We start from the raw sequence: 16619 nt of genomic DNA, 5'->3' as shown, positions 1-16619 counted from the left end.
TCATTTAAATTGTATAGTGTTTATCTGTTAATAAATATGTTGTAGTAGTTTTGAAATAGAATTAAATTGCCTGAGTACTTTGCACTTTTCTAATTGTATGCATGTACCCTATTATTAATTTCATATTATTCGAGTACTTTGCACTTTTCTAATTGTATGCATGTACACCCTATTATTAATTTCATATTATTCAATCGCACACAGGAAATAAATTTGCAATACATAGTACATAATTTGATGTATGCAGTGGATGCAACATTGCAAATAAACCTCGGGAGACTCACCAGGTACGTTGTCTCTGTTCTTCTGTTTCTGGCAACGTCGAGGGATAGCAGAGTCAGATGCACCTACTGCCTTTCCAATACTGACAGCTGTTTTGTACCATCCTAAATGGACAGGATCAATACTTTCTCGAGCCTGCGAAAGGGAAGTCCTTCCATTATTACTCTCACTGTAAGCTTTGCAAATATCAGATGCTCGCTGCTGCAGTGACAGAGTGAGGCCTTTCACATAGCCAAGCGTCTTCTTCACTACCGCAAATGCTATTATGAATTCTAATTTTGTAATGTTATCCAGCAGTCCCTCTGCTTGCACAGCTGAATCCTTATTCCAGCCATTTCTAATACCCTGACTGACTTCTTCCAACGTGTTCACAACTGCTGGAAACAGCCAGTCAAAGGTTTCAAATGCTTTAATTTGCGCAACCCACCGTGTTCGGCACAAATCCACCAGCTTTCTCCTGTTTGATCCAGTATCTTCCATTTTGGCAATGTGGCGTTCTAATTCTTGCTGCCTCTTAGGTGAGTGAGAGAATATCTTCATTGTGGTCATCATCTTGTTTACAGCTTAGATTTTGCAAGCTGCAATAACACATAGATTGAGAACATGAGCTGCGCAGTGGCAGTATAAAGCCTTTGGATATATTGCAGTAGTATGAGCTGCAGCCCCTTCACGGACGCCTGCCATATTTCCCGCTCCGTCATAGCTCTGACCACGGAGGTAATTCATGTCTAATCCATTGTCCTGCAAGCTTGATATGATTTTACCAGAAAGAGCCCTGCCTGTAGTACCTTCATCGCAATGTATAAAATCTAAGAATTCCTCTCGAATGTGTCCTTGATTGTCAACAAATCTCACAATAAAGGCCATTTGCTCTCTGTTGGCAGTATCTGCAGCTTCATCAGCACAAACAGTGAAAACTTTGACTCCAAAACTTCCTCTACAATTCGATTACTAATCCACTCCCAATGCATACAAGTAGGTCCTTCTGGATAGTTGGTGAAGTGTACTGGGCATTTCTTCCTGCAGTCGTAGAATGGGATTCTAAAGTGGTGTCACCTGCGTCAAGACGGAATTTCAGTAGAGCATGGAAGTTTCCCTGATTACTGCCCCTGCCAGCATCCCCGTGTCCTCTCAGTGCAATGTTTTGCTTGCCACACAGGATAAGGGTGTTCACGATTGACTTCAGAATGTTGCGATTTTTCTGAACATTTGATCTTGCTTCACTCGACATTAGTTGTCCAACTGACAGTTCACCTTTTTCCGTTTGTCTCATAAACGCTGTCATACTCTCTGTAGCCACCACGTGGGTCTCCTGAAGCTGATGTTCATCCAGGGTCTTCTTCGCTCGAGTGAAATTCGTCATTGGACTGTTCACCAGCTGTCCAAGAGCTGTACGGTCTCCTTTTGCAAAAAGTACACAGGAGACACAAAACCCGCCATTCATTGACTTGGAATAGGTTAGCCATTCAAATCTTTGAAGCCACGACGGTTGGAATGATCGATTTTTCCCGTACTCTTCTTGACTAGGGAACTCGTAGTCAGCGATAGGCCTGAAAACCGTCTTGATCAACTGATACTTCTCATTCTCCGATAGACGACTTATTTCTTGGTCAGTGTATCGTCCCAAGTCGTTTCTGTAAAGGACAAACTTTGACTGTCCCTTTCGCTTTCAGTCACCACTTCACCTCGACTCAACGCATTCTTCGATTTCTTGGGAGGCTCACCTGATTCTACAATGTCACCTGTAGATGCAGACAACTTGGTTTTCCTTGTTACAAGCTTGTTAGCGTCAACTGGCGCTTCGAATTCATTGCAGTTGACAAGTGTCGTGTATAGCACGTGTTCTGCACGTGTGATCGCGTGCGTTACTTTATAGGCTACGCCCACCTCTTGGGGTTTCCGGGCAACCTGGAAACATGCCTAGCTACGCCCCTGGACAATGTACTTCTACGATTTAGTAAGATGTAGTCACCATGCAATTGAAACCGTCTAGTTTCATTTCTTATGATGTAAATGTTTGTATCAATGAATGCTAATGGCATACGGGACTCTCCTGGCTTCGTTTATCTTGTTGGCACTCAGGCTATCCTACGCAGCGGCACAGACTGTCAGTATGTAAATATAGTGTACAACGTTTCCTTTGACGATGCTTAACAATGCATTCACGCCGTTTCTAGGACTACGTTGCCCACTTTCTGAATGTTTTACGATCCAACAGCTGAAAGTGATTATTCAGGTGGCTGGTAAGAGTAAATAACGTTCTATTACTTTTTTGTAGCAATGTATACGCGTACAGAACACTGCAACACGCAATCTTCTGCACTGCCTTTCAGTATTAGCAAATAGAAAGCATCATTTTCAGTGTTCGTACACGACAGTTGCGGTTTTAACGTTAAAAATGACGCAACTTAAGGGCCATATATGGCAACACAACTCAGAACTACCGTGTATGGTGAAGCCACCCAATTGACTATACACGCACATGCACATGTGAGTTGCATAGGCAAGAACGCTACACCGTCGATATCCTGTGGTAATACGTTGCCAAAATTGCTTTTTGCATTTCTAATAAACTGTGCTGGTGATTTCTGATGTTTCCCCCATAGTACCCTTGCGATTCTTTCATCACCTTTTCTGATAGTCTACCACTCCCAGTTACTGCCCTTCCACCTGACAACTTCTTTCCTTTGTGTGCTTTCTTGACCGAAACCAGGCTTGAATACATCTGTTTTGATACATGGTTGATATATTCCAGTTTTGTCAGTACTCCTGGTCCATAAGGTTTGGCTTCATTAATACCTTTGATAGCTTTACTATCGCCATCACCTAGATATTCAATATATCGCCTTACCAGTACCTATCGATCGCCTAAATATGTGTACCAAACAAGCCACCTCCATCCCACCAGATAATCCCTTATAATTTCTATGACAAACTGGTGCATGTTTGGCTAGCCAATCTTTGTGCTCATTTGTGCCTGGTTTAGCTTAGATACTGAACAACTTCGGCAATAGGAAGACTTAAATGAGACATCTACTAACTTACCTGAGAAGATGATATGGCTGTGCCAACCCCTTGAAATGACCTATGCCCTCTCTTCCTCCACGTGCCATCGCCAGAAACTCTAATGTCCACAATGCCGTCTTGATTGCGGCTATAAAGGGCCTGATTTCATCTACCGCCTTTTTCATGCTCTTTTCTGCTCTTGCCGTAGCCAGGTCACGCAGAGGTCACGTGACTCTGTTAGGAATGAGATGACATAGCACATGACATGTTTAGGATCCCGCAAAACCTCTTCAACGCTTCGTGCCCACATCCAATTATCCTTACAATCTTTCTGATATCGAGCGTCTGCCCCGCGTGATTGCACTTCCTACAACTCATTTGTAACATCGTGGCCAAGCCCATGTTGCTCTTCTGCTTCTGTAAAGTCGACGCTAGCATATGACACCTCTCACAAACCAAATGATTCGAAATGAAGGCGGTGAGAAGAGAAATGTCAACGAGACGGTAGTCTTCCAGACCGTCACATCCATCACGCTCCACACTGTAGTCGACGTCCTTCAGCTTTGACGCAGAACGCGAAAGCTCTACCTTTGCCATCTTCTCTACCGTGTGTTGGTTTCCGTAAACTTACGCTTGCGTCTGAGCCGCTAGACCAGCGAGATTTGAACACGGAAGGACAACGCAAAGCGATAAAGAATTGCCGACACACGGATCTGGATGAGTCGTTGACGTAATAGTGACGTGCTCGAAGGACTGTATAATACAAGAGTACTGAAGCGATTTGGACTGTTTTTCCCTTATATCTGCTCGGAAATTTAAAAACCTTGGTCACGTGACATACAAAGCTACATTCCAATAGCAGATGGTTGCATTGAATAATTTTTACATTATTTGGCGGATACGCAGACCACTGAAACTTTGCACCATGCAAGGTAAGACTATGCAGTTTGTACATCACCAATAATAAAAAACACGTTTTTTGACGGATTTAATAGTCCTATGTACCATAAGTAGCTCTTAGTGACCACAGAAGGAAACAATTCATATTTCGACAAAACATTGAAGTATTCACTAACCCGCACGGACACACTTAATTCTCTTGTACGAGTATATATACATGTTTACGTATAGCAGACGTCAACACATTATATAGTGCATTGTATGTCAATGACTGCTTTTCCAGCTGAAGTATGTATTTCGTCTTATTTTTCAGACGTTTCATAATTGCTACTTGAAGAGGCTTATCATGGAACTTCTTTCTTGTGCTCTGTTTATGCTAATGTTCCTTTTGCCTGGAGGAAGGAGAGACGCACAAAACGTACGGAACTGGTTAGTTGCAGGAACGGAAGAAAATCAATTAACTAAGCATGCCAATAAATGGAGTCGCTTTAGCGCTTGGACATGCAATACGCCGCAGGTTAGAAAGTATGGTAGAACGTCATTTCACACATTTGTCAACGAAACTAGGCGACATTTTCGAGTTTTCGTATTCGGGGGAATATCAAACTCAGCAGACGTAGCTGATACGAAACTTTCAAAAGCGACTTGGATATATAACGAAGAAATGAACTACTGGAGTGTTCTTGATAACCTCGCAGACGAACCTCCAGCTTTAGAATCTCCTCACTTGGTTACTGTTTGCAACCATTACGTGATTCTCCTACACCCTCACTTGATCAACCATACTTGGATTTTCGTGATATCCAATATGCAATGGATGCAAACAAGAATTCTGCCAGAATTGCCTAACTTGCACAAGTTCGTGCTTTTCGAAGAAATGACGGCTATTGCCGTAAACAAAACGAATTGCTCTTGTTTATGCTGTCAATCAGTTCTGCTGTTTCCATGCGGAAATAATCCAGAGTTTGAAACGTTGTATGAATTTAGCTGCGTTTCCGAAGCAATCGCGTACACTTGGAAGCAAATACGTTTTCAGCAAGCACTTTACCCTGTTAAACCGGAGTGCAAATCGTTTGCGTCGTCGCCATCAAAAGATATGGTATTTGCTATGGTTGGACAATGTCTATGGTTGTTCTCTGTCAAATATTCTACCTGGGAACGCGCTGACAACTGTACCTTACTGCAAACCATTTCTATATCAAAATACACATTTGGAACAGTTTCTCCTGACAATCTAAACATTTATCTTCTTTTTGATATGAAGCATCGCATAGTTAAACGAATAAACGTGTCTGATTTCTCTACTTCTTCAGAAACAATCGTTGGCACGATTCTTTTCGTTTGGCGATTGTACTTTATACACGCTCGAAATGGTGATCAAGTATTGTTTCTCGGACAGGTTAAACATGACTTTTGTCAGTCGAGTATGTGGGCACTGACAAAAAGCAGTTCATCTCCAGTTTGGGTAATGACGAAACTCTCGGACACGGAGCTATCACCGTCTGGTAACACAGACGTTTTGCAATCAGTATGGAATCAAAGAATCTACTTGCTTGTGTACAGAAGGTACAATAACATGCTCGAAGATCAAGCACAAACTTATTACAATTTATGGTATCTGTATCTCCCGTTTATGGTCTGGAAACAATTGGGAAGAGTTGACAGAGGAGTTATCGTGCCAGGTAGTTCGACAACATCAGCTAGCACATTTCTTGGCAATAAGTACTGGCTAATTGTCTCACAAAACATCACAAGAATTCTAAACACAGACACGCAGTTTATCCACGGCAGGATAAAACATTCTATAAATAATCGAACCAGCTTCAGCATGGTAACAGTGAACGGAACCTCTGCGTTGCTGTTTGGTGGCAAATTGAATATCGGCTTATTTGATGATCTTTGGCTTTTTTCTTCTAAAACTAAACGTTGGACTGAGGTAGAAATTGACAGGAAAGTTGGATCAGTTCCTCCACCGAGATTCAATCATGCAGCAGCAATCATTAGATCGCAAATGTTTATATACGGTGGACGCGACAAGAATGATGTCTGCTACGACGACTTATGGAAGTTTGATCTTAGCAGCAAGAATTGGTCAATTATCGAAGCACAGAACCAAGGTCCGAACGTCACAGGAATTAAGTTTTGCATTGCACATGCAACAGCTCAAAGCGGTCATTTGTGGATTTCTGTTGGGTGCGGTAAAGAAGCCGCATGCAAACAACCTGAAATACAAATTTGGATGTTTATCATTCATCTAAGAATTTGGGAACGTCTTAATGACTTTCAGCCAGTCACTGAATTAGATAAAACACTTAAGCCACTAGCATTTTGGCAGGGTTACCTGTTCAGGGTTGCGACACCAGAATACGGACTCTCTTATATTAAAGTAGGCTGCCCTTTAGGACTCGTCTCAAAAGATATTTCTGAATTTCCCTGCGATCTGTGCGAGATAGGATACTATCCAAACGCTATATCAGAACAGTGTGTGCAGTGTCCAGGTGGTACAACTACTGTGAAACTGCGGTCCGTGACTATTAGAGACTGTAATGTCTGTGTCGAAGGTTTTTGTCAGAAGGGGAGATGTCTAGTTATCACTAGCGACGCAACTCAAATCCCTGTTTGTAAATGTTCCGCCGGTTTTACTGGTTCTCGCTGTCAATACGCTACATACTATTACATCGCCATGGCAATCGTTCTCTTTATCCTATTCATATGTGCAGGGTTAGCCATCATTTCTTACATTAGAAAACAGAGAAAGAAACGGGAAAATGCGCTTCAAGATGAGATAAGACAATTACACGAAGTGTGGCAAATTGGCTGGGAAGAGTTGAAAACACAAGAAAGGATTGGAGAAGGAGTAGCGGGTAGAGTATGTAAAGCTCGCTACCGCGACATCATAGTTGCTGTCAAGATACTGCGAGACGAACATGATCCGCGGATGTTCTCAGTATTTGCAAAGGAGATAAAGTTTATGCAAACAATGCGACATCCAAATATTGTACTATTTATAGGAGCGGGTAGAACGAGTGTTCATGGACAGCCGTTTTTAGTTCTTGAATACGCCAAACGTGGATCAATGCGGCAAGTATTAGATGACTCTAGCATTGAGCTCTCGGACCAACGTAAGACTCAGTTTGCTCTAGATGCTGCAAAAGGAATGGAGTTTCTTCACAGTTTGTGCCCACCGAGAATTCATCGCGACTTGAAGAGTGATAATCTTTTAGTGAGTGATACCTGGGTCGTGAAGGTCGCCGATTTTGGTCTTGGAAAACCATTCGAGGAACGCAGTCGCGTTCAGAGATGGATAAATGTAATTTTTAATAAGAGGTCACTCACGGAGCCACTACTCGAAACAAGTGGAGCATACAGTAATGGCATTGGTACAGCGAGATGGCGCGCTCCCGAAGTCATCCGACGCCAAACAAAGTATGATAGTTCTATTGACGTGTACAGGTGAGTCTAATGATTAACCTGGGGTTATTTAGCCTCGGAGCCAGACCGCTTTTGCACGTGAGGGGGCGGGAAGGGCGAGTGAGAGGGCGGGGAGAAAAAAGCGGTCTGGGGACTTGCTATTGTAAGTGAGTTCGGAAGTAGGCGTAACGACTTAACTCGTTATTACGCTAAACGAGTCTCACAGTTATTAGCTATAACAATCTACTTACAATGATTTGAGAACCAGTTGTTGTCTAATAACGCGATTCATCATGTCATCTACCGCAAGCAGTCTGCTTACGCCTAGAAAGTCTGTATCTTCAGACAAGTGCAGAATTTGCGGCAGTAAGTTTTCGTCAGGGCGCGATAAACACAACTTGTTTGGGACCAAGCAGGAACTGCACTTGAAGCTTCAGAAACCCACCGGTCACGCTATCACGGAAGCAGACGGCCTTCCGCATTTCGTATGTCATTCTTGCCGCGGCAAGCTCTTGACTTTCGCCAGTCGGCTGATTCAACTGGAGGCGACGAAGACTGAAATCGCTGAACTGTATGCGAAGACTTTGTCGCAATTGCGATTCAAGAGGGGAGTAAAATAATCCTTTTCACGTCACTCTGCCGCCAAGAGAGTAGATCTAACAGCCAGCCCATCTGAAGCATCTCTGAATCCCAATATCCATGAAAGGTACGCTTACACCACACGCATTCACAGGTCCTGTACGCGTGCAATCGTACTTAGTTAGAAATTTTTTCATAACTACAGAAACGTTTCTGGTAAACCTGCTGCCGGTAATGGTCGTTCTCCTGCCATCCGCTCCTTGTTTGCACAGAGTGCGGCTGAAAGGCGCCAAGATGCCGTCCCACGTCTGTTTTCTGAAATGCAGCGGCGGTGTATACTTCCGAAGGGCATCACTGGCATTCCAGCGCCAGTTACTTCGTCGGCATAAGCTAAATTCATTTCTTTCAGGGACAATGACTTCAATGGCGCTAGCTAGACAATGCTTCTTTGTAGAGCCTAATGCTCCTCCCACTTCAGTGTCTCCTACTCAAGCTGAGCTCGTCGTTCCTGAATCTGAATCCAACCGTCTGGCTTCTCTTGGCTGCTCAAGATTTGGAGAGACTGACGATCATGCTCCAGTAGAAACGTTTACGTCAACCAAATCTAGCCTTTAATCCACTGTGAAGGTAATCTCGCAGTCGTTGTAGCGTGTGCGTATGTAGTTGTGTAGTGTGTTGTTCTTCACCGGGTTACGTTGGTGTATCCCTCCAAGGAGAGAGAGGTGACACTAAGTGAAGACCTTCACGGTTTAGGGCGTGCTCTGGCACTAAGGAAGCCGGATAAAATTGCAAGAGCTGCCATCAAACACTCGCAATTTTTTCTTGTTTATTGCAAAATATGTGTAAGATCGTAAACAGGGAGTGTGAGGCTATCTGTCGACCTTCCTCCAGAAGCTTGTTTCGAGACTCCTCGTATGAGGCGATGTTGTCCTTCACTATCAGCAGAACAGCTCGGGATCTACAGACACATACACCTACTCTATGGTAACTGCTAAGGGCAGCCATCAGCCATGATTCCAGCATGATGGAAAGAAGTAGCAGACATATTGCACATGCAGTGATGGCTTCATCATGTCTTTTGAAAGCTCGAAACAGATACATGTCGTCTGTGCAATCTGTTGTCAGTGTTGTCCTGTTCAACTCAGGAGCCAAGAAAAGAGCTTACAACAGACTGAATCATTTGGGAATCTCCATGTCACACAAGAGGACTTTAAGAAAGATTAGAGCAATGGCCAAGAACTATAACTCTGTCATGCTGTCTTGGAAGGCGAGCATAGAGAGCCATGTTGCAACACAGTCCTCCATTCCAGAGGTTCGATCTGTTGCATGTTCTTTACCTGTTGCTACCTGTGTCTTGCCTGCTTTTGACAAGACGAATTCTGACTTGAATAGTTCTGAGAATTCTCTGTCTTCTTCGTCATCTTCACATAGCGTGGAAACAGAGGAGGGCAATGATGAGATGCAAGACCTGTCACAGAAAAGCTTTCAAGTCACAGGAGACAATCTAGACATTTCAATCAAGACAAAGTACATGTCCATTGATCGACGAAACAAGTCATTGCACTGGTTTAATGTTATTGCTAGTAATGAACGTGTCATCAATGCTGACCTGGCAACATCAAGACGTAGGTGTTCAATTTTGTCTGTCCCGGACACTGCTTTCCTGCCATCAGTGCAAGAGAATGAGAAGCTTCGTGAGGAATTCGCAATTTTGGTGGAGAGGATCTTGGTCAAATATTTGCCTGCTTTTGCTCTCTTTGAAAACTACGTGTGTAAGCACATCATGCACAAGTTTTCCAAGGAAGCAAGCCAACAGTCTGAACAGCATTGTCTGGGTCTCCTTCAGTTTGATGAAAACAAAGACATGCTTCAAATTTTGACACATATCAGCAAAATGTAAGTCCCTCATTTTTATAAAGATCAGCGAGAAGAACGTATTCCAGAAGCACCTTTGCATCGAGTACAGTTTGGAGGTGATCAGCCGACTGCTGAAAGAATCAGGAATTGTCAAAAAGCCATCATTAATGGATCAAGCCCATTTGAGAGACTGGAAGGTGTCTTTACCCATGCAGAAGATTTCCATTGCATGATGAATTTTGTGAATCTCATCTTTGCGAAGTTCTATGACTCTCGTAGCATGAAGGATGTGGGAACTATGTATCAACTACGAAACCAACTTGACAGGAGGGATATCGGGAAGGACACCACTAAACGCTATAGATCTTGCAATGCATTTTTGAAGGATGTGCTTGATGGTTATATTGTAGCTTGTGCTGTGGTCCATTTTAACATGCGAGATGTGGAAGACGTTGCTGCTCCCCCAGGAATGCCAAAGAGTTCAGAAGCTGCCTGGTTCCACGAGGAAGTGCTAAGGTTGGTTGATCACAATGTGCTGCAGTGGACAGAAGCTAGTCATGATAGAGGTAGATTCCTGGAATCCACTCAGACAGTAGAGCGAGGTAGTGCAGTGGCTGTTGTTGCTGATGGTCATGTTGTTGATTTTGAGAACACAAGCATCCCAGTGATTGTTCGGTGTAGCACTTCAGATCATCCAGCTTCAGTAGCCTGTTCTGTTGTTCAGTCATCAAATTCAACAACATTTCAACAAGTGCAGGATGATGACTACAGAAGTGGACTTTGGGCACTTTTGAGTAGATTGAGGTCATTGCAGCAACCGCAAGGTATTGAACACCAGGTACATGCTCAGCCAAGTGCTGTAACCCTTCCAGCCAGGGATATGTGGCAGTCACAGCAGCAGCAGCAACAACAACAACAGCAGTAGCGGCAACAACAACAACAACTAGAAAGAGTAACATCTTGGTTTTGTAGAGAACCTGGATGCAATGCAGTGTTTAGCTCCATCGATGCACGACAAGCACATGAACTCCAACTACACTTTGTCTCCATCTCTGAATCATCAGATTCAGTTGAGAGAGCTGCAGCAGCAGACAGTAATCAATCCTTTACTCCTGAGGACCATATATTTAATTATTACTCAAATTTTATGAAAATGGCCTTACTGGAAAGGAATTTCCAAGATGCTGTTGGAGAAATGGATGGTGAAAGACTGTATCGCTTATGGAAATTTAAAATGCTTCATTTAAGGAGGCTGGCAGAACAAAGTATGGCTTAGAAGCATTTTATTTTGTAGCAAATCAGCTTTCACTGCTTAGCCCACACGAGGCCCATCGCCAACTTTGGAACAGAGGCTTCAACCTTCGAGGTGGTGCTGGTAACAACGTTCCGTTAGACTTGATGGTTGAACACACAATAACGCCATCAAAGAATTGATCTTCAACCAGGGTGCTAACGTATCCTTTGAATCTGCACAGCTGGTAAGCCAAGCCTCACAAGGCATAGAAGCTGTGCTGGATAATCTGGATGTTTCACTTGAAGTTGGCAAAGAATCTAGCAAACATGCCAGAGTGGACAAACAGGAGGATGTTTTTAGAATAGCTCAGGAGGTTCTACACCAAAAGATGGGTGTGTATTGTCCTGGACGTTCCTATAAATCATTTATGGGGATGGAGCGTGATGTCTTGCATAAACTGAAGCCATCATCACTGCTCCCTTGGATCAGAACTCAAAAGCGGAAGCTACATATGCAAGAGGTGGTTCACTCTCCATCTGCTTTCTGATAAATGTATAGTAAATATTATTTAAGTCTACTTGTTATGTTTCGGTTGATGTCAGTCTAGCTCGATCTACTCATTCATTTACTTTTAGGATTAATTTCTAAAGTGAATTGGAGGGCCTTGCAATCACTAGTTGGCATGCAGTGCTATGAGTTTTAAGTTTACATTGTTCCATGGTCTTTCTAATATGATCACTGCTACATTTGATCATGTTGCCTTGGAGTTATATTTGCACATAATGTTTGGTAGTTGCTTCTTGTCTAGAAGGTGTAGTTGAAATACAAATCCATGTAGATGCAGTAGTTGTGATTTAGGGATTGGCAGTTGTATGTAACAAGGGAACAAGTATCAATAAGTTGCTTGGTAGAAGACTATATTGTCAGATTGACAGCAAAGGAATACAAAAGTTCTTTACTAAAATTTTTGCAAGAGTGTAATTATTGCACCCAACGACTCCTCAACGCTGCATGCACTCTTGTGGTAGAAGAATTGACTGAACCATGATGACCCATGCTGAAGCAACGTGGTTCCACAAGGTGGACACACAAATTTGCGAATATTATATATATTTATATCTACAGGTGATATAGCTGAAACTGGCAGATACTAGAACAAACTGATTAATTCAACAACGGAACATCTATACTACTCATAAGTTAATACATAGTTAATTAAATCAATTATGTCTTTTGATTGACTGTCACTCAACTCTGGTACCAAATTTCAAATGTCCTCCCACTGACTAAAATTAGTCAGGTTGGACAAAATCTCCTGGATGCAATCATCTGAAATGGGTCTAACATGAGTACATGATGAATATTGTGGCTGCTGTACTGATGATGTAAATATCTCTTTTTCCATTTCTTTATACTCAAGAAGGGCTGTCCGAATTAAGGCAATGTGAGGCAGTGAAACGGGTCTATGTGATCTATGATGAACACCATCCCTGACCTCCTGATGATGACTATTCCAAAAGATACCCTGTATACCAGAACAATCTGATGGTTTTGCACAGCTACACGTTCTTGCACACACATCACAACACTGGTGTTGAGTTTCTGGTTGCACAAGGGGTGCACCAAAGGGTAACAACAGCAATTTCCGACGACATGTGTCGGAATCAAACAAATATTGTCGCATTTCAAAATCAATGTGCTGCAGCTGCTGACCATGATAATACAAAACGGCTCTGCTTTGTCCGCCATCTCTGCCACACCGACCTATCTCCTGCATATAGCTTTCCAGAGTATTGGCTGGTCCCCAGTGAACAACTGTATGCAATCCTTGCACATCAATTCCTAAGCCTAGGGCATTTGTGGCAAATACCACTCTGCACTTGCCATCAACAGCTCTCAGAGATGTCAATATTGCCTCCTTGTTAGCTTCAGGGGTGCTGGAGTGATACATTTTCACATGTTGATTCTCAACCAAAGTTTCACCCTCTGGAGAGATAGCCCTCTTACCAAGAGTGTGGTTGAAGTGCTAATACAATGATGTACAGGCATTATGAGTTCTGCAGTACACCAGTACTCTGGGGCAGGCCACTCTTAACGTCTGAATCATTCTTGGAAGCCAGTCGAAAGTTGTCTCAAAGTCGGGAGCTACTCTTTTGACTGAGAGATGGATGTTTGGCCTATCAGGACTCTTCACAATTTCGACAGCATTGCGGAGTCCTAATGCTAATGTGAGAGCTTTCCTTGTGGATGCAGAGGCAGTTGCAGTTAGCGCCAAGCACGGGACATCCAACAACGACCTCAGCTCGCCAACCAGGCCACACCATACGCGAAATGGTTCCTCTTTCTCACTAACGTCCTGACATGCAGTACCCCTACAATAAATGAATTTCACATCACCAATTGCGACTACAAAACGCAAAGAAAGACATGATTTTGCCTTACCACTGAACTACTGTGTGAGCTTCGTCCACTACCACGGCCACGAACCGCTCTCTCAACTCATTTGCTTGTAAGGCGCATCGCCACTCGCGTGAGCCGACAAGCACTTCAGGGCTTCCATAGACATTGGGGAATTTCCCTACCTTGACAGCAGCGTCTGACGAATCCGACTCACCAACAAAGGCAGCTGCAAACCCTTTGCGCTTTAAAATAGCGACCTGATCTCTCATCAGCGACTTCAATGAAGTCACCACAGGATCCGCAGGATATTGCCGGAAGCCATTGGCTGCTAGTCGGGCACAAACGTGCGGGAGAAGATGAAAAATTAGCGACTTTCCAAAGCCCGTAGGAAAGCACGCGAAGACGTCCCGTCTACCGACAAGGAGGCGAAGAGATAGCATCTGCAGTGGCTTCAAATTCTGCACGCCGAAATCGAACAGAGTCAAAACGCTGGACACGGCAGTTGCAATGGCTTCATCGTCAGGCATTGCTCGGAAGTCATCCATCATAACTACCAGACAACAAGGACGGCCAGACCACTCGTACGCTCACACACTAACACCTTAGCAAGCTGTAATTGCGATCACTTACCTCACCTGCATACGCAATAGCGTCGTCCTGCTGCTTTGCTATTAGCATTCTCATCACCGATTGGCCGCCTTCCTGAAGGCGTGGGTTTTGATTGGCGCGGTTGCAATTGAGCGAACAAGAGCCCTCCTCTTCCGAACTAGGTTTGATCGGCGAAGTCCCCAGACAGCTTTTTCCTCCCCGCCCTCTCACTCGCCCTTCCCGTCCCTCACGTCCAAAACGGTCTGGCTCCGAGGCTAGGGGTTATTAGATACCGTTTTATAACAATAATCTGTATGTTTAGCTTTGGAATTGTTTTGTGGGAAATATGGACTCGTCAACTTCCTTTCTTTCAGTACAAGTTTTTTCATGACGTCGATGATGCTGTTGAACGAGGAGAACGTCCTCAACTTGCGCAAGACTGTCCCAACAATTATCTAAACGCAATGCAAGCTTGCTGGTCATCTGATCCGCTTTCAAGACCTTCTTTCAAGGAAATTGTCAATATCCTAGATGACATGCACAAAACTCTTTCTCAATAAGCTATGGTGACTTTAGCCTTTATGCTTACTGTAGTAGCGGTAAAATGACAATGGTAGCTTACATCAGGTGTTCGTCTCTAGATATATCTAGAGATACATCTATAGTTATCTAGAAATGCTTCGGTAGTCGAATTTCTTTAGTCGATTCTGTAGCTAACTTAATTAGATATATAGTGAAGCTGCGCTGACAACACTGGTAAGTGTATCAAGACAAACGACCGTTCTTATATTTTGGGGTACGTAGTTCGTCGATTTCTGGATGACTTTCCTCGGTGCATGTGTATAATATATATATATATATATATATATATATATATATATATATATATATATATATATAGACTACCACCTGTAACACAACATCCCTTTCTCAAGCCTTCCGGAACCTCATGGAACAATTATCTGTGAAACTCTGGTTATTTAATGCTCGTTTAGTGCACGGTTGTATGCAACTGCATTCTTCTAGTGACTCTCTTTGGGACTTGCTCACTTTGTATATGTTGATGTTTCACACAAGTGTATGTGCGTAAAAATAAAAATTTTAAATATATATACATATATATGTACATATACATATATATACATATATACATATATATATATATATATATATATATATATATATATATATATATACGTAGAAGAACAACATTCCACAGTCACCTCACAATGAGCCAGGCCACGTCCTATTTCCACCAACGGCTTCTACTCTGGTTATATAATGCAAAGATAATTCTAGAGAGGTTGTCTGTAGATTGCTCTGATGACGTTCTAGCCTTTTTGTAGAATGGGGGGTTTGGGTTGGTTTTGGGTTAGTTTTTAAAAATATAATAAAATAAAAAAATTAAAATAATATATATTTGTATATATATAACAGATTAATGGTGACCCAGTAGAGTCATCTTATTCTAGAAAACCCGTAATTAAAAGAAGAGTCAACATCAAAAGCAACTAAAGCTAATTTTTCTAAAATCAACTTTGCATTGTATTGCCATAATCTGCATGACAATTGCTCATGCAAGTTGCAAAAAGGTTTGCTAAGAGTTTGTCCATTAAGCAAAGACGATCTTTTTGCAATAAGTTTGATGACTTCCAGGCTGTCAGTTGACCATACTCCATAGGTTTCCACCAGCAAAGGGTAGAAAAGGCCGCCTGCTTCTGTTACATTGTTGTCGTGTCTGTTGTCTTTTTTCAATTCACCAGACTTGGCAGCTGCACCAGCTTCATTTGCAGCATGATTATCTGAGAAGGTTTGAAGGAGTTCCTTATATAGACACATCAAAGTATGCAGGTCTGCCCTGAGTAAAGTCGGGTGGTAAATGTTCCCCTGTCTGTCAAAGTACTGAGTTGAGCAACGCTGTTCACGGCGAGTACCAGAGTTTTCCTTAAGCATCCATTGGTAAAAAAATGTCACAAAGAGCATCATGTCGTTTAATTCTCGAAGCACCACAACCGAGGGCGGGGCGAGATCGCCATGTTCATCTAGCACATGATTACAGGTTCATCTGATTGAGTTGGGATTATTTGGAAATACAAAAATTCCAAGACGAAGCCGTAAAGCTATAACGAACTCTTGAGGGGTCATGGCTAGGCTGAGACTGCGGTTAGGAATTGCCTCAACCAACACTTACCAATTAATCAATATACAGACTTGGACAAAATTATAGGAACACCTGGCATTTTGTGTCTAGTCTAACTTTGGCACTGAATTTTTCTTTACCAAAACCGAATGTTTTTCGAATTTCTTTTTTCATGGATTGCGCCATTGTTAGTATGTAACATAGCTTGTGTTCAAGACTGCA

At 42.7% G+C, this 16619-nt stretch overlaps 4 protein-coding genes across 4 annotated transcripts; 2 read left to right on the top strand and 2 right to left on the bottom strand.

Annotated features, from left to right (window-relative positions):
• Window positions 1-846: 846 nt before the first annotated feature.
• Window positions 847-3473, bottom strand: LOC134181547 (zinc finger MYM-type protein 1-like). The gene is made up of 3 exons (XM_062648819.1): window positions 3328-3473; window positions 1290-1916; window positions 847-1219 (listed from the first exon to the last, which is right to left on the bottom strand). Exons 1-3 carry the CDS (start codon window positions 3471-3473, stop codon window positions 847-849), a joined length of 1146 nt encoding a protein of 381 aa, XP_062504803.1.
• A 1061-nt stretch (window positions 3474-4534) lies between these two features.
• Window positions 4535-6786, top strand: LOC134181542 (uncharacterized). Its single transcript, XM_062648818.1, has 2 exons — window positions 4535-6669; window positions 6750-6786. Exons 1-2 carry the CDS (start codon window positions 4535-4537, stop codon window positions 6784-6786), a joined length of 2172 nt encoding a protein of 723 aa, XP_062504802.1.
• Window positions 6782-15032, top strand: LOC134181363 (dual specificity protein kinase shkC-like). Its single transcript, XM_062648628.1, has 2 exons — window positions 6782-7641; window positions 14580-15032. Exons 1-2 carry the CDS (start codon window positions 6872-6874, stop codon window positions 14815-14817), a joined length of 1008 nt encoding a protein of 335 aa, XP_062504612.1. The 5' UTR covers window positions 6782-6871; the 3' UTR covers window positions 14818-15032.
• Window positions 12416-13957, bottom strand: LOC134181451 (ATP-dependent helicase wrn-1-like). The gene has a single exon (XM_062648727.1). The coding sequence runs from the start codon at window positions 13218-13220 to the stop codon at window positions 12537-12539; it is 684 nt and encodes a 227-aa protein (XP_062504711.1). The 5' UTR covers window positions 13221-13957; the 3' UTR covers window positions 12416-12536.
• Window positions 15033-16619: the final 1587 nt, after the last annotated feature.

The sequence above is a fragment of the Corticium candelabrum genome, chromosome 6, assembly GCF_963422355.1.
Source record: "Corticium candelabrum chromosome 6, ooCorCand1.1, whole genome shotgun sequence".
NCBI classification, from domain to species: domain Eukaryota; kingdom Metazoa; phylum Porifera; class Homoscleromorpha; order Homosclerophorida; family Plakinidae; genus Corticium; species Corticium candelabrum.
Note: the sequence above shows the minus strand (reverse complement) of the source record. Positions and strands in the feature narration are given on the sequence as shown.

What these genes read in the sequence shown, in the direction of transcription:
- LOC134181547 (XM_062648819.1), bottom strand. Translation starts at nt 3,473, where the DNA reads ATGAAAAAGGCGGTAGATGAAATCAGGCCCTTTATAGCCGCAATCAAG. An exon ending in CAGCCATATCATCTTCTCAG is followed by an intron (nt 1,917 to 3,327) that starts GTAAGTTAGTAG and finishes TGTCCTTTACAG; the next exon opens with AAACGACTTGGGACGATACA. An exon ending in ACTGCAGGAAGAAATGCCCA is followed by an intron (nt 1,220 to 1,289) that starts GTACACTTCACC and finishes ATCGAATTGTAG; the next exon opens with AGGAAGTTTTGGAGTCAAAG.
- LOC134181363 (XM_062648628.1), top strand. Translation starts at nt 6,872, where the DNA reads ATGGCAATCGTTCTCTTTATCCTATTCATATGTGCAGGGTTAGCCATC. An exon ending in AGTTCTATTGACGTGTACAG is followed by an intron (nt 7,642 to 14,579) that starts GTGAGTCTAATG and finishes CTGTATGTTTAG; the next exon opens with CTTTGGAATTGTTTTGTGGG.
- LOC134181542 (XM_062648818.1), top strand. Translation starts at nt 4,535, where the DNA reads ATGGAACTTCTTTCTTGTGCTCTGTTTATGCTAATGTTCCTTTTGCCT. An exon ending in CCAAACGCTATATCAGAACA is followed by an intron (nt 6,670 to 6,749) that starts GTGTGTGCAGTG and finishes TCTGTGTCGAAG; the next exon opens with GTTTTTGTCAGAAGGGGAGA.
- LOC134181451 (XM_062648727.1), bottom strand. Translation starts at nt 13,220, where the DNA reads ATGTATCACTCCAGCACCCCTGAAGCTAACAAGGAGGCAATATTGACA.